At 40.2% G+C, this 23,381-nt stretch overlaps 1 protein-coding gene across 1 annotated transcript in view; it reads left to right on the top strand.

Annotated features, from left to right (window-relative positions):
- Nucleotides 1-23,381, top strand: part of IPO7 (importin 7) — a 51,428-nt gene that overhangs the window by 368 nt on the left and 27,679 nt on the right. The window contains exons 2-8 of the mRNA XM_019551655.1: nt 13,654-13,735; nt 15,355-15,508; nt 15,946-16,104; nt 19,655-19,811; nt 21,453-21,542; nt 22,045-22,139; nt 22,233-22,317. Coding sequence (XP_019407200.1) covers nt 13,654-13,735; nt 15,355-15,508; nt 15,946-16,104; nt 19,655-19,811; nt 21,453-21,542; nt 22,045-22,139; nt 22,233-22,317 — 822 coding nt within the window. The remainder of the gene's footprint in view (nt 1-13,653; nt 13,736-15,354; nt 15,509-15,945; nt 16,105-19,654; nt 19,812-21,452; nt 21,543-22,044; nt 22,140-22,232; nt 22,318-23,381) is intronic.

The raw sequence follows: 23,381 nt of genomic DNA on the forward strand, positions 1-23,381 counted from the left end.
GCCCGGCCCTGGCTGCGGCCCCCAGGTGGAGCGGGGCTTTCGGCGCTGCGGAGTGGCAGCCGCCCCGCTCCCGCGCAGCACACGGGCCTGTCACCGCCGGCGCCGGTCTTTCTCCCCCTGTGTGAAACCCGTAATCTCGCTCCCGTCCCGCTTCTCCCGATATAAAGGAGGCTTGTCCTTCTGTCTTCGTGGGCCCAAGCTCGGGCGCCACTGGGCAGGTCGAAAGGCCTGGTCGGAGGGGTGGGTGCCTTCCTCCCTTGCAGCACTTGTTACCAATGTCTGACCCTTGCTCTCTGTTTTCTTCTCGGGTTGTCCCAAGTAATTAGTGGATGTGCCCTCACTGGCCTCACTCATTAAGGGAGGCTTATAGTTTCGCTTGGTGGGCAGTGGCCCATGTTCTCCTGTGGCATGTCGAAAGGCCTGTGGCACGCAGCTCAATCAAGGGCCAGTGGGCCCTGTTCAGTGTGTCGTCTCCCACCCCCCTCCTTGCAGCACTTTTCCACGTCTGACCCTGTTGTTTTAGTGATCCTCCCAAGGAATTAGTTAGCACACACCTGCCGCTGGCTAACAGCAAATGTCTCTTTGCACATCATATAGGCTTGTGTTACACAGATGCAGAGGGAACAGTATGACCAGGGTTTCCTCCACTGTTCTGCTCCCACTTGCAGTCTTTGGCATTGAAGGTCTAGGGCAGCAGTTCCCAATCTGTGGTATGGGTACCACCAGTGGTACACAGAGAACCTGTCAGTGGTACGCATTAACAGATTTATTATAATTACTTTTTCTAACAAAAATTTGCTGGTGATACTTAAAGTTGTATCATTTTAAATTGGTGGTAGGCAGTCTGTCAGGGTTTGGGAGCCACTGGTCTAGGGAGTTTTCATTCAGAAGCTGTATCCCCCTAACTCCCTCATTCAGTGGCTACTGGTGCACTTTTTTTTGGAAGAATTTGTCCAATCCCTCAAGAAGGTGATGACATGAAGGCCAAAGTGAAGTTAAGCTTGCCCCCAAGTATATAATCCTCCTTGAAACTGGTGCTTTTTAATTTGACAGGTCTAGCAGCATACTTGTTTTGCTTTGGCAGACGCATGTAATACACTGCGATAACACTGGGCCAGAGATATGATTGGTTGTACTGAAAAATGAGTGTGTCACTGTTCTGTAGGTTAAAAGAATAATTAGAAAAAGGATATACAAAAATTGGCTTGAGTGAAACAATGTCTCTTGAAAACTTTTCCTTAAGTTAAAAAAGGGAGCGCGAGAGAATGCACTTAACATGAAATCAGTGGGTCCCAACCTCTCTATATATGTTGCCAGTGAGAACTGTTATTGTTGCTCATAACCACAGAAAATTAAAAAGTTAAAACTTAGGTTGATTGGAAGGACAAAATATGATGCTGCTTGCAGCACATTACTTGTTGCCCATGGACTACCAGGGTTAAATGACGTATTTAAATTTGTCTAATTTAATCAACTGATTGCTTGGCTATTCTACACATTTATTGCAAATATTTTTGAAGTATTTACAATACAATGCTCAGTTTAAATATTTTTAATTTGTACTTGGGTAAAAGTAATAGAGATTAGCTCATAAACGGACTAAGAAGAAAGGTAGCATTTTGTATTATTAATAAACATGTAGGTTAATTTGCATCAGATTTATTCATTTGGATATTTACTACACAATTTCAGTTGCAAGACATTCAGGAAACTTTTGTACTCTGTGTAGCTTGTATACATGCATCTTGAGCACATACTTAGACATACTCTGTTGAATGGGAAATCATGCTGACCATCAGTTCTTAATTGTTTTTTTTAAATGAAACATGATGGACTATGATATACCATACAAAACCCCAAGACTTTTGCTGTATTTGGGTACAATAAATTGTGATTTTTTTACTTTAAATGCCAGGTTCCCAGCTTCCGGAGCAATGCTAATGGTAAAATACCTCTGTGTATGTGTAGGCCTTGATTCTGCAAACACTTATGCATGTGTATAACTGTACTCATGAATAGTTTCTATAACTTATCTGTTTAGCTCATTTGAAAGTCAGTTGCACATTTGTTTGCTGGATTAGGACCTTAAATTGTCTCCTGCACTTCTTTTGTATGGTAGGATATGTTGTATTTTGAACTGATGATTTTTTCTTCTGATATTGGGCCTATCTTGCTGTAAAGACTAACTTGTTTCTAGCACTAGAATGATGTACTGCAAGTTACCTGTGGCAAACAAGCTTTTTAATTTAATTGTTCATGATGGGCCTACCTTTTTATGTTTGCTTTGTTCAAATAGCTCGCCTGGGCTCATGAAACCTAGGCGTTTTCTGTACTTGCCTTGCTCTGCTGCCAGAAGCTCTGGTGGCAGGCAGCAGCCACTACCATCAAGATACTAAAGCGCATTTGCGTCAATATGTTTGTGTCAGATTCATGATTTGTCATTCATCAAATACGTTGACTGTGCAAAAAATGCATGCAGGGGTTCTCCAACTCCTGAAGCCAGATGAAGGTAAGGAATTGTCTGTGTGCCTTCTGCCGGCTGCTGGACAGCGGCAGGAACCTTACTTGGCAGAGATGCTTTAACTCTGCTGGCAGAGATGAGGTATCTGTTGCTGCAGAGGGGGATTGAGTGTGAACACGCTTAGAGTTTTGCCAGCAGACCTCCAGTGTCGCATCGAATAAGCCTTATTTCAGTAGAAGACTTGCAAATTGCTCTTCCTTTTACCTACTAAGAAGAGGGGGGTGATACTTGTCCAATTAATTGATAATTGCAGTGGTTATGAGAACTACATGCATTCTTACCAGTCTTGGCCATGTTGTTGATATGTAATAACTTGAATCTTAATTCTACAGCCAGCAAATTTTTTACTTGAATGAGCTATAACATAAACATTTTACACACTGTTTTTGAAACTGTGTGTCATGTACTGGTTAGGAAAAGGGACTGGGAATCAAGAGTCCTAGATTTTTCCCAGGGTTTGCTGCTGATTGTTTAATCTTAGGCAAAATTTAACTTTACCTATGCTTCATTTCAGTTTTCTCATCAATTAAAAAAAAATGTAAAATTCACTGAATTTTTGTGCAACTTTATTAGCAAATGACTTAAAATGCTTTGAGAGCCTCAGCTTGAGAAATGGAATGTGAATGCTGAATGTCTCAGCATGCTAATCTGTTGGTTTTAATCAGAGGCTTGCAACACAGATATTAAGTGCACTTTCAAATGTTGAACAGTTGCTAGTGGGATCTTCTCTGATCAGACATAAATCCTCAGTACATTTGCAGGCAGGAAGTTGGACCATGCATGTGCAAGTTAATGAATTGTCATACAGGCAAGTTGTAGGATTTCCTGTTTTGGTTTTCAACTCCTTTCCCATTTAATAAGGGATTATAGTAGGTCAGGGATTGTCCTGATCATAATCAACGTCTGTGACACTGCTGGGGGAGATGATTCATAGACATTTGGGCTGGAAGGGACCCCAGAGGATCATTGAGTCCAGCCCCCCACCCTAGGGACAGGAAGTCAGCAGGGATCATAGGATCCCAGCAAGATAAGCATCCAAATGTGTTTTGAAGGCGTTCAAAGTGGGCGCTAGAACCGCCTCAGGTGGCAGTCTGTTCCAAACCTTGGGGGCTTGGACAGTGAAGAAGTTCTTTCTTATGTCCAGCCTGAATCAGTCACAGTGGAATTTGTGACTGATCTTGTCATCCCTTGGGGAGCTCTGGTGAACAGCCATTGATGGCCGTGATGCCATCAGTTGTTAAACAGCTGCTGCTCTCCCTCTGCTTCTCCCCACCTAGGATTCATATAATTGGGTACTTACAGAAATGGTTCTAAAGTCACGACACTCCTCCATAACTTTTCTGAATTTGGTAGCACCCTGATTGAGAGCTGCTCTTTTTAAAAACTTGGCTTACCTACTTTGGCTCGGTGCTGCTGCCAGGGGGAACTGTTACATATCTCTTTGCAAGAAGGGCATTTGGAACCAGACCAGGAAGCACCTGCAGTAGGAGCAAGCGCTCCTGCTTTCATTAACCACACTCCTGCTCCAGCCAGTTCTGTGTCCAGCTCCACATGCCCCTCCTAGAAAAAAGTGTGTGGGGCAGTTTCCCTTAGATGTGGCAGCCTTGCTAACTATCTTGAAAGGGTGTAGTGGCACCTGAACTGAGAATCACAGGCTTCCAGCATGTTAACTGTTGTCTCAGTCTCTGTGTGAAATAAGTACATCGTTCAGACTATTGGTTAAGAAGTTCAGTATGGGCAAAGCAGGTAATGCTGGTGAGCAGAAAAGAAACATTTAGAACTGGCTTTTTTTTAACCACTTCTTAACCAGAGGTCATTTCTCCCAATTTAGCAAGATGGACCTAACTTAATGATCTTCTCTGAAAGTTAAGGATGAAGACAGCAGAGTTAGTCAAGATCTTCTCCCCTTCTGACTGGTTTGCTTGTTTTTTAAAATAAAAATAATGGATTTTTATCAATCCTCCATTCAGCCAAGGAGCTGAAAGTATTGAGCAAATATTTGTTTTTGAACATTCTGAGGATAAGGTAAATGTAGTGTTATCCCCATTTTTCAGATGGGCAATCTCCAGTAGTTTTAGTATAAGTAACCTCATAGTTATGTAGCAAATCAGTGTTAAAGCTCCAAACAGAGCGTAAGAGTTGTGGATCTTTCTAATTTTCAAACCACTACATCATGCTTTCTCAAGTGTCTCACTGTAATAATGAGTTGTGCTTCTTCCTTAGTAACTGAAATTCCCCCACTATTCAAAGCCAGAGTAGTCAGTGTGATATTCTTCTAAAATATTTTACCTTTTTTGCCTTTCTTCCATAACTGCAATTCTCTCTCTCGCTCTCTCTATTTGTGTAAGGGGAGGAAGAACAGAGTTTAGCTTGTGGAAGAATAGATTATTTGAAGTTCATGGTGCATGGCCCCAGGGAAGATACTTGCCTGAAATCACTCAGGGGCTGTCAGGGACCACAAAAGCTGTCTTAACTGAGGAAAATATTACAGTTTTAAACTGAGTTGATCCTAATAAGGAGAAGGTAGTGTATTGTTTTCACATGACTAAGTGAAGAATGTGCCATATTTTTCCTTGGGTGAAGATGACAAAGCCAAACAACTTTCTGAATTTGCAGGTGACCTTTTTTAGTGTACTGAACATTTAATGAGTTAGCACAGCAATAGCTGGCTCGGCAAGATTGGATGTGCATATATGCTTCAGTAATTTTGCATATCTTATACTTTTTACATATATAGTAAGCAGTAACTTTACTAGAGGTTGGTAGAACTACCTTGTAAAAAGTTGAAATCAGAAAGGCTTTAATATCTTAATGGCCAAGTGAATTCTTAAAGAACTGAAAGTAAGAGTATTTTGCTGCCTCAGCATAGCTTTACAGTATCTGACCATAGCTTTTGAGAAATGCTGTTGCATCTCATTTTAGTAGTTACATTCTCAGCATGCTTTTGGAGGGACAGCACATGAATGAACATACCGAATACTAAAAAGGAAGGGAAAAGTTAGAAGTTGCCTTTTTCTGGCCTGTTATACAAATCATTCAGCTGATCTTCATTTAATTTGCATGTTACGGTAATATAAAATATTTTTTTTCTAGTAGCTAGCTTTCAGTCCAGAAATACATTAAACATTTTATGTTTAGAAATAATCCTTTAAAATTCTTTGTACTAATTTTTAAAAATTGTCATAGGTAGTATAGCTGATATGACAACTTAATATCTTTGTGGCTCAAACGTGGTCCACATTACTGGAACTACAAAACTTTTCCCAAAAAATTATGACCACATGCACACTTTAAAGGTGGTCTTTGGCAGCAAAACACCTTCTTTATTCTGTCAGAGTAACACTGTTTCTTAGTGAAGAAGGCTGCTTCTGCTGACCAGCAGCAGGTGCATTGTAGGCATACCCTTGCCTTCTGCTAGGCGCTCTGATCCCTTCAGCGACTGGAGCCTTCCCGGAGTGGACTTCATACTGCCAGTACAGCTGATGAGGTGGAGCAGCAAAGATCTAGCTGATCCAGCAGAAGTTGTCTGATTGTGCACATGCTGTGGTAGCTTCCACGTCATGGCTGCTGTCTGCTCACAAGAGCCCTGCAGTACTATATAGACAAGATCTCAGAACAAGGAAGCATGTAATGTCTGTAGCCAAAATTAAATCAAGTGTTCAGACTTTATTGCTTAGTAGATATAGTTTATGTAAAATCCTCAGGTATTAAAACTGAGCATAAGTGACCTTAATGGATGCAGTTATGTGAGAAAATAATGCCTTTGTGTCTGTACTAATTGCTTCTCTGTGGCTCCATATGTTGTCATTTGCTCTGTATGTTAATTTCAGATTGAATTTTATATTTGATATTATGGAGCAGATGTGACAGCTTTTTGGTAATAAAAATGTGTTTGTATGAATTGGGCAAGCAGGTCCTGAGTAAATGACTTTTTTATTAAAAAAAAAAAAAAAAAAGTTGCAGTGGATATGTGTGGAGGCTTGTATTCTGGAAACTCATTTTGGAAAGCTGATTGATGTTAACAGACACTGCTGTAACATTTGTGGTCTGATAGAAAACATTCCCCAGCTAGTAAGGCAGCATAGCAAAGATTGCTTTTAGGAAATGTCCCTGAATACTTGGCTCTTAGACAACAGAAAAGTTATACTGGTGACGCAGCATGCATGATAGGGGAGGGATAGGGAACAGAGATAGTCATTTTGCTATTACACATTAATTGCTAGATTATGTGGTAGGAAAGAATAGGCTTCCAGTATGGAGATCCTGTTGCAATTAAATGGCACTAAAATTCTGGTATTTTTATGTACAGACAGTTGATGCTTTTTTTTTTGCTTTTTTTTTTTTTTTTAACAAGCAAGATTAGACTAAGACAATATTTTCTACCTTTTACTGATGCCAAAGCTTTTAAGATTTAAGAACTCTCCTCTTTGCTGCAGAATTTAGAGCATATGTTGGAAATACTTGTATGAGCTTGATCTTCATGCCTTTCTTGAGAGGTGTAGTAGTCCTGCCGAGGGAAGCCTGTAGGAGATTTCATTTATACCACACCAGTTAATCCATGGTATTTCTGAAGGTGACATAAGTAGAAATCTACACCAGCAAAATCTTCTGAATTCAGTTACCATAAGAAGGAATAAGCATGTGTATGATCAAGCTCTTGCTGTTTACATTGGAAATATTCTAAAAGTAAGTTTTGAAATAATGAGGGACGAAAGTCGGGCCTCAGATGCACCTGAATTCTCAGCTTACATTGTTATCTTTCCTGGTATCCCAACTCATCCTGTGCATTCAAAACAAAAAGAAAGCACAAGTTAATGATTGCATAAAATAAGTCTGAAACATGGAACTTTATTTAGCCCTGGTGTCAGTGAACAGGAATGGTAAGAGCTGGGAGGCAGCCATCTTTAGAGACTGAAAATGTGGCAGGAGTTAGAAATGGCTGAAGCAGATGCATGTGCAAAAACTTTTGTCATAGTCACCATGACTACCTTTAGGAGATGGTTCTAATCTTAGTTCTATAGTATGCAAGTCCAGATATTTGTAAAAACCACTGAAATACTTGGGTTCAACAAGGCATGTTATTGGAATGCATTTGTTTGGCTTTGCTGGTTTTGTCAAACACTTAGGCCACTGACAGATGTTAAAAAGGAGGCATGATGGGATCTGATGTGTGATCCCAACAGTTGTGCTATCTGCCATGTCACACCATGATCCCGGGCTTTCCCTGCACCGTCATCTTTTGTTCTCATCGCTGGGAGCTCTCAACCACAGTGGTGCACAATGTACTGCCTCAGCTGGTAGTCCTGATCAGCTGACCAGTACTCCTAGCCTCTCGAGCAAGTGAGTTTGCTCCAGAGACTGGGAGTATTGGCCACACAATCAATTTAAAGGCATGTGAGGAACCAGCCACAAAGTTATTACACTTCTTATGTAATCATTTTGCCACTTATTCCTGGTTTTATCATGCTGTTAATTGAATGACTGTGTGGCCAGGTCACTACTTAAGACAGTGGTTCCCAACCTTGGGGTCACAACTCCATTTGGTGTTGTAAAGATAAAAAATGGGGTTGCAAAGACGCTCAGCAGTGTAGACCGATTGTAATGAAAATTACAGAAAAAAGCAGGAAATGGGTTCCCCATGCAGGCTGGTGGAGTTCCAGCCTACAAGGGGCTGCTTGGGGCTGGCGGGGGAGCAGGAGGAGGGTGATCAGGCAAGGGGGTCCTTGTGCATGTCCATGCTCACATATGCATGTGGCAGCCGGGCAACATGGAGAGCAGCTCCTGCAGCTCCTTCCAGGTAAGTCTGTGTAGGGGAGGGGGCAGATTGAAGCCCCCATGGTAAGGGAGGGAGTGGGGCAGGGCTGGGGCTGGAGGCACTGCCTAGCTGGACCACTGCATGAGGCCTGGGCCTGGGGCAGGAATGTGGGCCCTGGCTGGGGGGAGCAGGATGGAGATGCAGGCAGCTCATCTGGGGGGCAGTGGGAGGGGCTAGCTCCCTGCTGCTGCATGCATGCCTTGGGGGAGGGGCATGGTGGGACATGTGCCTCCCAGATTTGTGCATGGGGCAGGGGCAGATGTGAGCAGGTCCTGGTGCAGGAGGGCAGAGTGGGGTAGGAAGCTTGGGGATGCTGCCAGGAGCCCCATACCAGCTGTGCCACCATGGCAAGGCACCCCCTGCCAGCCTAGAAGCAGCAGGGGGCACAACTACATGCTGCCACCATTGCTGCCAGGCTGGCAGGGGGCACCTCACCATGGCAGCACAGCTGGCATGGGGCTCCCAGTGGCAGCACTGAGCCTTCCTGCCCCACTCTGCCCTCTCGCTTCAGTTCTTCCTCACGGGTCTGTGAGGCCTTGGAGAAAAGGCAGCAGGGAGGGGAGGCCTGAGCTTGTGGCAGGCAGCCTGCATCTGCGGCTTCCCCTCGTCATAGGCTCCGTTCTAGCTGTGCTGCCCACGGAGGGAGTGGGAATTGATCTTGTCTGTATCATTTTGGGGTCAAAAAGTTTCCAGTGTTTCCATTTTGGGGCTTTGGTGAGGAAATGGTTGGGAAGCACCAACTTAAGATGTGCTTAACCAGTTAATCACGCCTTAAGTGTGTGTAATGTGGGTCAGGGACCTCGGTGAAAACCTGGCTACATTAGTAAGGTGCAAAACTTACGTGCATTTTGGTAGGGCCAGAACTTCATCCATTTATACACCCAGGGTTGGTTAAAGTAATTGGGAAGACTTCAGTGGGTTGGATCAAGGTCTTGTTTGAACGCTTTCTTTAATAGTAAGGCAACATGAAAGGGAACAATGTGAAATGAATGACTACTGTTAAGGCTGAAGTTTCACTGGACTTTAAAAGGAGCAGGTATACCAATGATTCTCAACCATTTTAGCCTCCAGGCACCCTTCCATAACTTTTCTGAATTCTGCAACATCCTGGTTGAGAACCGCTATTGTAATGTTTTAGTTTTCTATTTTATCTGATAAACCAGTAGCAATGGCAGTGTGGCAGCCTGGAGACAAGTCCAGAGAACAGCAGTTCTCAACTTACTGGCCATCTCTCCAGGGTGCTACAGCTACTTCCCAGTCTGGCTCAGTGTGCATCTCCTGGAAATGCAGATTTGTGTGGCAGTTTCAGCTGGTGGTGGCAGTGGGGGTGCTGTGATACCTCAGTTAGGAACCACTGATATATATTTGAAAATTAGCAGTGGTTCTTGGCACTTTATATTGGCCCTCATTCCGGAAACCTCCCATTCACAAGGCAGTTTAGGAAGTCCAGCATTGTTATGAGACACCTGCAGACTTATGGTATTTTATATAAAATGGGTAACTACATGATTGTTTTTTGTATATGACTCTAGTACCCATGAAATACATGGGTTAGGAGAATAGACTCTCCATGAAAGGTGTAAGCTAATCCTAGTATATGACAATGCAAGCTATTTTCATAATGAGCCTTGCTTCTGAAGTGAGCATCTACAAGCAACTTGCTCATTGTCCTTGACCAGTTTTCCACCTGGTATTTGAGACAGTCAGGTCTTATATGCAAAACTTTAAAAGAAAAAGTGGTTTTTGACATTAGTGCTTTTTTCCTAACTTTTATAGTAATCATTAAAAGTATATCATGAAAAATGCACTCTGGCAGAATTAGTACGTTTTGTTGCTAAAATCTCAGTCATTTCTTACATAACTTGCAGGTTAAACAAGGGCCCAGTTTGACATCTTTAATCGTATAGCCTGGGTTCAGTAAACTTTTATCACAGCAAGCCACCCTTTGCAACCTGTCCCCTGCCATGCTTTGCAGGTCTGCTCCTTGGCACACCTGGCTGCTTGTGCTTATCCTCTCCTATTGATCCCTGTCTCCTGTGCAGCAAGAGTAAACATGCATGGTGGAACACCAGCCTTTGCAGCAGAGGAGAGCGCAGTGGAGGGGATGGATGCTACAGCTCTGTGCCACTGATTTCCCCCTGTGCTGAGTTGGACCTCTTTGCAGGTTGAATGTGGTCCACAGGTTGCCAACTCCCAATGCAGCCATTTTTTTTTTTTTTTTAAGCGTGGGAATTGTACCATTGATTCAGATTGGGTGTCTGGCTGAATTTGGGTTAATTCATGTCATTAAAAACATGCTGCAAAATAAATATTTTAGTCTTACTCTTTTCCACAAGTTAAATTAATAGAGCAGCAGGTCAAAGTGGGTGCAGAAATGTATGTCAAGGGATATGTAGACATTTAGAACTCTTGGTTCAGAAATGATTCCTTTATTAGATCAACTAGGAAATCACAAAACAAAATTATTTTTTTGCAAGCTTTTGGGCTCAAAGGCTTTTCATTAGGCTCTGGGAAAATTAAAGATGGTAAAAAGGCCCATCGGTAGGAAATAAACTTCATTTTTGCACAGAGGGAGCTGGAGATGGAAAAGCTGTCCTTCTGGGTTTATGAGAATGTCTCATGGATGCAAAGGGACAACTTCTTCATTTCCAGCTCCCTCTTTGTGCAAAAATGAAGTTTATTTCCTACCGATGGGGCCTGATGAAGGGACTTTGAGCACAAAAGCTTGCAGAAAAAGATTTTTTTTGTGAGTTCCTAGTTGGTTTAATAAAAGGTATAATTTCTGAACCAAAAGTTCTAGATTTTTGCATTTCATTGTCTTAGACAAACACAGCTACCAAATATATCCCCCCTAACAGGGATGTATATATATTTTTAAGTTGTCACTTACACTAGAGTTTCAAATAAACTTATGTAGCCCTGATGAAAATCTCTCTAGCTTCTAGACACTTCAAGAAGCAGGGGTCACAGACCCTGAAATGTCATAATATTTTATTACTCCCAATCCCCCAGTATACGCTGTTTAAATGAATATTTGAGCTACATGCGGTGGGGACATTGTTTCTGTGAACTTTCAGTGGGTTGTAGGTTTTCAGACACCCAGTGCTTTAGAATATTCAAAACTATAACTATATTGTTATTTATAAAGAAGGCTTTTCTAAAACCACCAAATATTTAACAGGTAAATAATTGAATAGAGATGGCAAGTTAGTGGTATATGGATCTAACCCTCAAATAAACATTTGGAATGGATATGATGATATTTTAAATGAATTTGTATTTAGAACAATTAGACTTTTTTTTCCATAAAACTTATGTCCAGGGGGAAGGCCCTAACTGGGTAGCCCAATGTGATATAAATGTTTATAAGCAGTGTTTGTATTACTGTTAATACTTGATTGCTTACAGCAGTGGAGGCCAACTGTTTTTTGGCAGGTGTGCTACAAATTAGCCTCCTACCCTCCCTAAGTGCCACCAATATCTTTTCCATACCTCATCTGATGCTCTGATTTCTGCCCTGTCTGGCACTGTGTTGCCTGTTTCCCCTCCAGTTTGCTGTGTGCCATACGTACAGGCTGCCCACCGTTGGTATTACAACAAGCATTTGATCCTATACTTTTCATACTTAGGTCTTGAAGAGTATAGAGCACTCTAAAAGTCTTAAATTTAGTCAGTAGTATTAAAAAATAAAATAAGAGCATTTTGTTTTCAGGATAACATCTCTTCGTGTAAGGAGATTTCATATCTTTCTAAATCTATGTTGCTGATATTGCTCAAGATTGTTATCTATGTGAAAACTAGAATAGTTTATTTTGCTATTGGACAGTTATCAAGACTGGGGTTCTTTGAAACTATAGCTGGTTGTCTTCAGAAGACCATATTTATTGATGGTAAAGTACAAGTGAATTAATTATCAGTTAGTTTTGCTAAAATTTGGATACGTTTTTAAGAACAGTTGCAATCTTGCTCAGATTATGCTGTTGTGAATATGGCTCGATTGCTTGAACTTGTCTCAATTTAAGAAGTAATTTGGCATCCAGTGGGCGCATCTACACGAGATGCTGACTGTGTAGTAGCCTGATAACACTGCACAGTAGTGTCGGGCAAAAACCATACTAATACACTACTGCACTGTAGTATTTGCTTACTGTGCAGTAAGCATCACTAAAAGCCTGTGTGCTGGCACTACTGCACTTGGTTAACCAAGTACTAAACTTAATGCACAGTAATATGGTGCATTAATAAACATGTAGATGCACCCACTGTCCCCAAAAGATAGAAGATAGTGAAAGAGAGTAAATCTGGGCTTATTGGGAAATGGTTTCATGTTTGAAATAAATAGCAAATTGCAATTTGATCAACTGCACTACTTACATGTAGAGAAGGAAATAGCCTTGTTTTTCTTAGTGTGTAGTTTAAATTCCATTAATCAGCTTTTTGTAGAAAACAGTTAACTTATCAGTTTCTTTTTGTTGGACAATTATACTCGCATACTTGGGCAGCAATAGGCTAGCGCCTTATGGTTTTCTATTTGAGCTGTCTATTTGCATATGTTGAATGTTCATATAGAGTTCTTAATTTGATACGTTTGTTTTAAAATGATTCGTTAGTGGGTGGTGTCTCTTGAATAATCCTACATAATAGAATGTTATGTATGCCAACAGATTAATATAAATCTAGGTCTGGAAGCTAGCAATGTCCCCCCCCCCCTTATTTTCAACTTAACCATGTATGCAAAGTCTGAGGTCATGACTTGTAGCTGAGCATGGAATAACAGATACTACTGAGAAAATTGGAATACTATGGTTACTGGAAAATAAGTAGAGCCCAACATCTTTAAATGTGAAAAGCCACAAATAGCTTAGGTTAACATCTCCATTCTATAAATTTCATACCTGAATGTCTGGTTATATAATTGCTGTGCTATAATATAATTGTCTTTAAAATTTTTCTATAGTTAAAAAAGTAAATCTGGTTACAGAAATCTGTTTCAGATGCAAGAGCACTAGGGCAAGCAAAAATCTAGTTTCTTCAGTGAAAGTTTTCCCCATGCCATTCTCTCCCCCTCCATATAGTCTTTTAAATCAACCTTAAGGGGTTTGAAAGCTTTCTTTTGTTAGCTGAGTATTTTAACATAGTTTGAATTGCTGGTGTCATATCAATTCCATCATATATGGTCCTCATAAATCATTTTGAAAATATTTTAATTTACTAGAGTGTACAGATGTTAAAGTTTTACTTGTAACCCATAATTGAATGATTTTAATATTTTCATTTTCTTGACATTTGACTCCTGTTTTTTGTATTTTGCTTGCAGGCTCATAAGTCGGTGAACTTTGTTTCAACTCTGCTTCAGATTACTATGTCAGAGCAGTTGGATTTGCCAGTGAGACAGGCAGGCAAGTTTTGAATCCTTTTATTTCACCATTTTGACTAAGTATATGTTCTATATGCTACATAAAAAAACTTGCAACATTAAGTGTTCTTTTAACAAAGTCAAGCACTTAAGCTAGGAAATGCCAGATTTAAGACCTGGCCCTACACACTGAATTGTGAGGATAAAAAGATGTCCGGTACAGACACGTCTGTGCTTTCAGTGGCTGGCATTTTCTCAGGATGTAGTTTGTGGTCTACTGAAACAGCTACTCCTCGGAGTTGCTGAAAGTGTGTAGGCTACTTTCTATTGCCGTAAGTTCTCATGGTAGAGCCAGGTAAGTATAGAAAAGGCCATATTGAGTCTTCCAACTAGTAGCTTATTCTACCAATAAATTCTTCCAAGCAGAATAAGCTACTAGTAGAACATTGACACCGGCTCAATTTTTTGTTGGGAAGAATTGCTTGGGAAGAATGTTATGCTTCAGTGGGAGAGGCTATAAACTTGTCATATTAAAAAAAAAAAAAAAGGATAAATTTTACTGTTGGTTTCAGAAGAAAAAGTTTGATCTTATTGTGAGTCCAGAAATAAGAAACAGTCTATAGAGGTTCTTGGTTCTGTTGAAATTAACAGCTTTCTTTTACTTTTGTCAAATTAATTTTGTTGGAACTAATTATCCTGCCAAACCTTGTGGTTTTCTGAGAAAGCCTGGTACATATCCTTCGGTAATTTAGTTTTCTTGTGGGGTGACCAGAATAACCTGTGGGTACAGAAAATAAGTAAAAGGACAGTAGAAGAAATAATTGCAATTAAAATTCAGTTCTAGCAATCTGATCTATGCAAGCAGACTGTATTTGTGCATATCCACTAGCAGAATTAGGGTGTATGTCATCATTGCAATACAGAGAGCTCTTTTAAAGGCATATTGCCCTAAGGTTTCTTTATCATAGTGGAAATGAGTTAAACATTTGAAAACATGAAGCAGAGAACTGTACCAGAGGGAGTGATCCTGGATTTCCTTTGTCACTTGTAAAGCAGTGTAATCTAAATTCTGCCACGCAAGCAGTTTGAATTCGGCTGTCAAAAAGCAGAAGCATGCATTTGTGTCAGGAGCATAATGTCTGCCATGAAGAGTTGTAACCTAAATTATTTGTATGGAGTAACTATTTTCTAACTCACTTGAATGTAAAGTAGACTCAAATCAAATAATTGCAGTATAAAGCTACCAGATTTTTTTTTTAAATACAAGAAATATTTGCCTACAGAAAGGTGATGTTACGTAGTATTTTTAGAAACAAAAATAATTTCAAAATACTTATAAATGGAGCTGCTTTAGAATTGTTTAAAAAACTCCATCATTCTTATGTAGAAGCAGTGGTAGAAATAGTAGTACTCTGGTGCTCAAAAACATTCTGTCTGAAAAATAATCAGGTGTTGAATAGCACGTTTCAGAATTATTACAGGTGATTAATTGGAGAGGAAAATGCCATTTTGGCATATACTGTAGATCAGCTTTCTTCCTAGATAAGTGTGTCCATGCAGTTAGTAACCAAATAATAAAGGAATACATATGTAGCAGCAGGTAGATTCAATCTGTGCATACTTTGTATTAATATCAAGTGGTCTCCTGCTTTTATTTGACAGGTGTTATTTACTTGAAGAATATGATAACCCAGTATTGGCCTGATCGTGAAACTACACCAGGGGAAATTCCACCTTATTCCATCCCAGAAGAAGACAGGCATTGTATTCGTGAAAATATTGTAGAAGTCATTATTCACTCTCCTGAGCTAATTAGGTATACCGTTTTAATCTGCTCCCAGTTCTGTCATGGTTTTATGCTATTCTCTTGCAGTTAAGAGCATCTGCATATTAAACCTCTTTGTGACACAGCATGTTTTTGTACTGGAGAATACAGAATTGATGTAGCTAAAAGAAAAATTGTATCTGGTACAACATTGATGGAATTTACAGATACAGCACCCTTCATATTGATGGGAGATTGGATCTGTAAAAGTTTTTCTCTTTACACTATTTCAGAAGATAGTAAATGCTAAGCATGTGTGAAGCAGAGGAAGCCCAAAGAGAGGGCTGACTCCTCTGTACATAAAAAAGACTTCCAAATTTATATAGAAACTTAAGTTTAGCCAAAATTAGTTTTTCTGTTATCACAAAAATACTATTAAAATAATGTAAGTAGTTATTTGTTTAACTGTATGTATCTTTGACTTCCAGAGTACAGCTTACTACTTGCATTCACCATATTATCAAGCATGATTATCCAAACCGCTGGACTGCAATTGTGGAGAAAATTGGTTTTTATCTTCAGTCTGAAAATAGTGCTTGTTGGCTTGGAATTCTCCTCTGTCTTTATCAACTTGTGAAGAACTATGAGTAAGGGTTGTGTTTTGCTTTTTTCCCCTCCCCTTCCAACAAAAAACTTTGAAAATATGTTTGTAGCAATATGTTTTGTGATCTGTATGTCTAACAGGATTTGGAGTAGATACAAATGTAAAAAGTATTGAATTGTGCAGAGCATTGAGTACTAGTAAATATAAGGTTTTGAATTAAGTAACTAATCTTTATAACTTACCATTTGGGATGTAGTAGTTCATGTCCCATCTTCATTAAGTTGCTCCTGAAAACTAGAAAAGTTGTTTTCATTAATGTATTTAAGATCCAAAAACTAGGTATTTTTTAAAGATTTAATTTTCACATAGGAAATCCGCATCAAAGCCACAGTTAGAATGCTCTTCTCCTTTATTCAGTGCCTTTTACATAGGATATCCTTTCCTGCCATATGTCTCCTGAGATTGCCATGAGGAATGAAGGCTTGGTGGTACTGGGATCATGTTTAGCTCCATTGGCACGTATGAGGCTCATTTGGGGCTGGAGTATGCTTAGTGTAGTTTTTATCCAGGACATTTAGTGGGGCTCAAACATGCTATATGCAATGCAGCTTTGAGATTTTTTTTTTTTGATGAAAGTCCTTAACATACATTTCCAACCATGAAAATAACAAGTTTCTGAGGCTTATAATTGAGCTAAATCTTGATAGGCTTTCGTGGATCCAGCAAACTTCCCTGACAGTAAACATTGCTAAAAACAACCTGCTTCATCCTCTGGAACAGCTGAACTATTTGACTATAACTTGAAGAGAAAATTAGCATGAGACAGAGACTTGGAATGGAAAGGAATGTGTGCATGGGGAATGAAGGCTGTTCATTTTATGTAAATGGGGATGTACTGGGCTTAGGCTGCAGTGGAAATGTCTGTTCCTTTTCCTGTTCTTGGTTAGCTCTACCCCTCTTCTCAATTGAGACCACGCACGTGGTCAACATCTGAGATGAGAAGGCATGTATGTGGCAGAGAAGACTTGCAAGTTTGGAGTTCGGGTATTATGGAAACATAAAGGAACCCAAAAACATTAAAAAATATGGTACCGTTTCAGAAGAGAATGTTTAAATTGTTTCTTCTGAAAAATTAGGAAATATTTTTCATAAAATGGCATGTCAAAAAGATCAGTTGTTTTTTTTGCTGTTTTATGCCGAATTTGGGGATTAAGCTCAACAATTTTTATAAAACAGAAGAATATTTATTCCTAAGTGCAAAATCCAACGCAGCCTTAGCTATTGAAATATTGGAAAGACCTCCAAATTATGCATCGCTGGTGTTTTATCTGCGTCTTTGCAAGTCTGAGACCCTTGCCAGATATGCAGGTAAAGGCATGATGGGATATCTGATGTGCGATCCACACAATCACACTTCCTGCCAAGTCGCACAAGCATGGCAGAAGGTGCGATTATGGGACTGAGCAAACTTCCCATCACGCTGTATTGTTGGTGTAGGGGGACCAGCAATATGATTGCCCTTACCCAGCAAATCAGCAGGCTTCTGTGGCTGGGAGCCCCATCAGTTGATTCACCTGGCCACACGTTCAATTAATGACATGATAGGAACCCCTGTTTTTTGTGAAATAATTTTGTGGCTTATTTCTTGTTTTATGATGCCATTAAGTGTGTCAGCATGTGGCTGGGTCACAACTTAAGGTATGTTTAACCAGTTAATTCCATCTTAAGTATAAAGTGGCAGGGGCCTAAGCCATTTTGCTTTTTTACTGTATGTGTTTCATTATTCTGAAAATCAAAATAAGTTTATAAATGGGGTCTGTCTTACTGTGTTTATCAATCTTCACTGAGTACTGAGAGAAGATTCTCTGGTATAGAGATTTTTGTTTCTGAACCAGGGTTAATTTTGCAACAGATACCACATATAGATGGTTATCATGTAGCTCATAGGTTTAGGCTTGGTTTCAGTTGCTCAGAACTTCATCTGATGGGCAGTGACTGTTAGGGCTTGCCAGTTTTGTGATAAAAGCTTGAGGGGCATGTTTATATTTGTCCTGTTGAATAATGCAAGCCAGGTATTTAACGAATTCAGCCCATGAAATTTCAAGTGTTAGCTTTGTTTTTAACAAACAAGTAAGTATTTTCTTCTGTATGGAGTGTGCTGACTTCAAGTGAGTTGTTCCAGTTTGTAGTTCTTTGTTTTTCAATTAATCTGAAAACTAAAAAAAAATTGAGATCTGTTAGTGTTTGTGACATTGACTTCCAGGGTGGAAGGTTAATCACTCCAGGTATTCAGGTTTCTTGCTTCAAAGCTAGCAATCCTTTTAGTCTGGCAGGTTTTTACCTAAGTCAGACGTTTCACATCTGTCCTAACTTTGTTAACATTCTTGTTAACTGCATCTTCAGGAAAGCAGATTATAGATTTTCTATGTCAATAATTTAACTTTAACTTGATATTCTGACTAAGTGAATATATAGGGACTTTATTTGACTTTTGATAGTCTTAGCTCTTTAAGTTCTAAAGTAATTTGTATAAGACATGACATCTGGCACCAGATTATTTAGGTTTTTGTCTTGTGTCCTCTACTTTTGCGTATTGGAATTGTTAAATCATTTCTGTGTATTTATGCTCATTTTTATTAGGAGTGGTTTAAAGATGTTTTGGCACATGAATGAGATTAAGCAATTAATGCTACAGTTATAGTAGTGTAGCTGTGAATTCCTAAGAACAGTTTTACACTATTGACATTCTTAGCTAATGATATCTTTAGTATTATATTAGATGTGACCTGGCAGTTGTGCAGTTATTAGAGTCTCTTCTTGCTTATAACTGGGTGAAGAAAGTTCATTTCATTTTGTGGAGGATTTACAAGTTTTGAAAGATTCTGTGAAAGGGGATAGAGCTGTGGCTCCAGTGAGGTCTGCATAACAGGTTGCCCCGAACCCCCGGAGCTCTGGGATCTCTGCTTCTAAGGCTGGCAGGCTGCTGGCTAGAGGTCCTGAAAGCCCAGGCAGCCAAGACAGTAAGAGCCTAGAAGCACAGGTTCTTCAGTATTCTGTTGACACCGAACCAGCAAAATGGCAGGAAACCAGGTTAGTTTCTGTTGGGACAGAGTGATCTCCGAAACATTTTTATTTTGACAAATTGGCAAATTCTGACAACGCTGCCTTGGATTTTTTCTGACTAGCTCTGCTTTATAGCCTTTATGTCCGTTAACTTCTTGGTTTTGCTCACTGTCTTCCTACTGTTCTGACATCATTTTACCTTAGTGAACTGTGTTGCACGCATGTGATAGGGTATTCAGAGTGAGTGAGTCAGCAGGAGAGTATTTTGAGCAGAAGTAATATAGCTGTACAGAAGAGGGGGATGGAACCTAAGCTGTGTCCTGCCTTCATTCATATTTGGTTGTAATGTAATACTTCTTGGGTTATATGAAAAGTGAAGCCATAATCCAATGAGCGCCATAACAATATATTCCTGGGTTTTATAATGCTGTGTCCTTGTGAACTGCACTGGTCTATATGCTTCTATTCAGGATTTTTAATTGGAAGAGCTGCCTATAAAGCCTTAAAGCTGGCTTTATTCTTGTCTAAAGGTACAAGAAACCAGAGGAGCGGAGTCCCTTGATAGCAGCAATGCAACACTTCCTGCCAGTTCTGAAGGATCGCTTCATTCAGCTTCTTTCTGATCCATCAGATCAGTCTGTCCTCATCCAGAAACAGATCTTTAAAATCTTCTATGCTCTTGTTCAGGTAGAAGCAATTTTTATATGCTTTTGAACAGGAATGTTATCTGAAGAAAGTTTTACTTTTTACTGAAATACTACACTACATTAGGGTTGTGGAAAGTTAAACATTTAAACAGTTGATATGTTTATACCAGTAATGCATTACAGTTACCGTTAAGCACAGGACACAGTCTTGGGGAAGGGAAGCGGTGCTCTACCCTAGAGGGCTGCTGGGCAAGCAAAGCCTCTGCCTCTCTCTCACTGCGCAAGCGGATGGTGGAAAGGAGGGAGGGGGGACTAGCATCTATGGACTGAGCAATTGAAAAGAAGACCTATTTGTCTGTCAAACGCATGGCTTCACCTCTACCTCCCTCCCCCCACACAAGCAGATGGAGGGGGAAGAGGGAACTAGTACCCATTAAAGATAGTGAGTGGTTGCAAAAAAGCCCCAGTTGTCTGTCACAGCATGTGGTGCTGCAGCCAATCCCTTGCAGTTGCACGCTGGCAGCTACAGCAGGCTGGGAAAGCCCCTGCAGCTTCATGTGGGTGGTGTGGTTTGCTGCTGCCTCCTCACCCCCTTGCTCTGCTGCAGCTGGTCCTGGCAGGTCAGAGCAAGTCCACCTCCCTCCAGCCTCAGCAGTGCAGCTGGGATGGCAGTCCAGTACAGCTGGCAGTTGGGCTGAGTGGTGCGAGGCATACTCTTCCCCCCCACCTGCATGAAGAGCAGAACAGATAGGAGAGGGAGAAAAAGGGACTGGTCCACACTGGCTGCGGCAGGAAGGGGCAGGGATGTGCTGGTGCTGTCGCTGCCGCCACCACTGGGCCAGGAAGGAGCACAGGAGTGCCTGGCTCCACTTAAAGGGAAGTTCCCAAGAGGATGGGGAGGAAGCCTGGGAGACCTGCCCCATGTGCACCGTATGTGGTGTTGGTTAACTGTTTAACCAGTATCATTAGAGGAGTTTAAATGGGTAATTATTTAAACAATAGTTACATCGCTACAATTACATATGTTCTAATTTGGATTAGATTGCATCAAGGACCTTTTCTATCAGTGGTCAAATATGGTGGGACTTAATACAAAAAATCATGCCAAGAACATATAATAAAACCAATGCTATGAATTTATCCGGTTGTTTTCTGCTAGTCTGAAATTGGGCAACAAATACTTAGAGCCTAGTGTTTTTAGAGTTGATCAGTATCACTCCTTGGTAAGACAATGGTTGGTATAAAATGCTAGATTGTGAATGGTTATAGATTGGCTGAACAAGCGCATATAATAACTTCTGTAGAGCTTTACATTGTTAGACTTTCCTAACTGTTGAAAAGGAGGTGGAACTAACATGCTGTTCACTGTAAATTTCCCTGTGGGATGAGGTATGTTAATACTGATACTAGAGAGATTGGTGGTTTTGCAGTAAGAAATATAATTCTTTCTCCCAATCCCTTTATTATGTTTTTAATGAGGAAACTGGTCATCTCCAATTCACAGAGCTATTGTTACCTTATAATTATTTCTTGCTGCCTGTTCATAGTAACCCCATGCAGCAAATGTTTAGTAAAGTTTTGGTATATGACTATATTATATAAAATTGAAGCAGTGGAACAACATTTCTTTAAAAATGTTTTATACTGATTTTTGTTTTTTTGCATGTATTTTTTGTAATAGTATACGTTACCACTAGAGTTGATAAATCAGCAAAATCTGGCTGAGTGGATAGAAATTTTAAAGACTGTTGTGGACAGAGATGTTCCTGCTGTAAGTACTTTTTGTTTTTTTTCAAGTTTTTAATCCTATGATTTGCTTCTGAATTCTTATATTTAAAAGTTTTCACCTATTTTTCTTCTGCGAGACATCTTAAATGCGTTTAAGCAGGGAATAGAATGCTTGAAGTACACTGCTTGTAGGTGAAAAGAAGACCTGTAGCATGAGTTGTTTTGGATTTGTCTTAAGAAATAATTTATTCAAGCATTTTTACACTGCCTCTACATTATGTGCTTTAATTTCTATAACTTGAGTATCTTTGACATTTCTGTGAGTCTAGAGGAATGTTGTGTAGCTAGCAGCACAGAAAAGGATAGGTAGTTCATTTGTTCCAAATAATTTTCTTGTAAATGTCATATTTCATGAATAAATAGTAAATAGCAACCTGGAAAAGTCTTAGAAAGACAAGAGGTTAATCTCAACCATGAAGTTGGTTCATTAAAATACACACAAAAATCCTTGCCTCTATTAAATAGTAATATATCTTTTTTTAAAGGAAACTCTTCAAGTTGATGAAGATGATAGACCTGAATTGCCTTGGTGGAAATGCAAAAAATGGGCTTTGCACATCTTGGCTAGACTTTTTGAGAGGTAACTCTTCTTTCACAACTATTACATTTAAAAAATCCTATTTAACCTTTATGAAATTTAAGCAAAATATTTCTGTTTTACTTTCAATGCTAGGTATGGTAGCCCTGGTAATGTTTCCAAGGAGTACAATGAATTTGCTGAAGTGTTTCTGAAGATCTTTGCTGTTGGTGTCCAGCAGGTAAAACAAACAAACAAACAAAAATTTGAACCTGGGGTATTAAAGTAAATGTAATATTCATAATAAGTTCCTCCTTTCTTCATCTGTTTTCGAAGAGGCCTTGTGACGTTTTCTAAATTCCTTGTATTAGCCTGAAATTAAGGAGTATGCAGAAAATCCTTGCAGTTTTATTCCTGGGAACAGTTCCCTAGTAGTAGCTTAACAATGTTGTGTATGCAGTTTGTGTAATCTGTAAATAAATACACATGGGTTCTTTAAATGAGCTTCACATAAAGGGCTATCGTTTTTCCTTTGTGGAACAGATAGACCTAAAGTTTACGGGAGTGCAGTTGACATTTGTTGCTGTTGCAGCTTCCAGGGAGACTTCTCCTAGTCCCGTTGCTGCAGCTTTGCAAGTGTATAAAACCAAATAGAAACCAAGTACAGTAAAAGCTCTCTTATCTGGCATCCCCTGGGAATGAGGGATACCAGATAACAAAATATGCTGGTTAATTGAGCAGCCCGAGCCACCGCTGCTTCTGCTGCGTTTGGGGCGTCCCTCTGCCCCTCCCGCGGCATCACTGCCCTTCCCATGGGTCCTGTGGGACATATTGGTGGGCCCCGTGCAGCCCGTTATGCCCCCAGGCTGCAGGGGCTCAGCATTTCAAGCTGCTTTGCTCTGGGCCATGGGGGCTCGGAGAAACCAGAAGTGCGATGGCGGGCACTTCCAGTTTCACTTTCATCTTACAAGCCGACATGCCGGTTAGTTGAGCATGTCGGCTTGTAAGATGCCGGTTACCGGAGCTTTTACTGTAGCTTTATTCACTGTCAGTTTGCTGGTCAGTAAGTGACAGAAGAGAGGAATGCCAGGGTACACAAATCCAAAGCCCTCCTCAGGGCATACTTCTTTGTACATGCAATTATTCTTTGTACTATCCAGTCACAAGCTAACATGTGGATACACACAGCTAGATGCTTAGGGGTGTGCCAATAGGGATTTTTGAGGCCAATGCTGATAGCCGATATTTAAGGAGGCATATTGGCCAATACCGATCCAATATGCACTACACTACCTGCATCAGGTA

Source organism: Crocodylus porosus, unplaced genomic scaffold, assembly GCF_001723895.1.
Source record: "Crocodylus porosus isolate Cpor-Errol unplaced genomic scaffold, CroPor_comp1, whole genome shotgun sequence".
Taxonomy (NCBI): Eukaryota; Metazoa; Chordata; order Crocodylia; family Crocodylidae; genus Crocodylus; species Crocodylus porosus.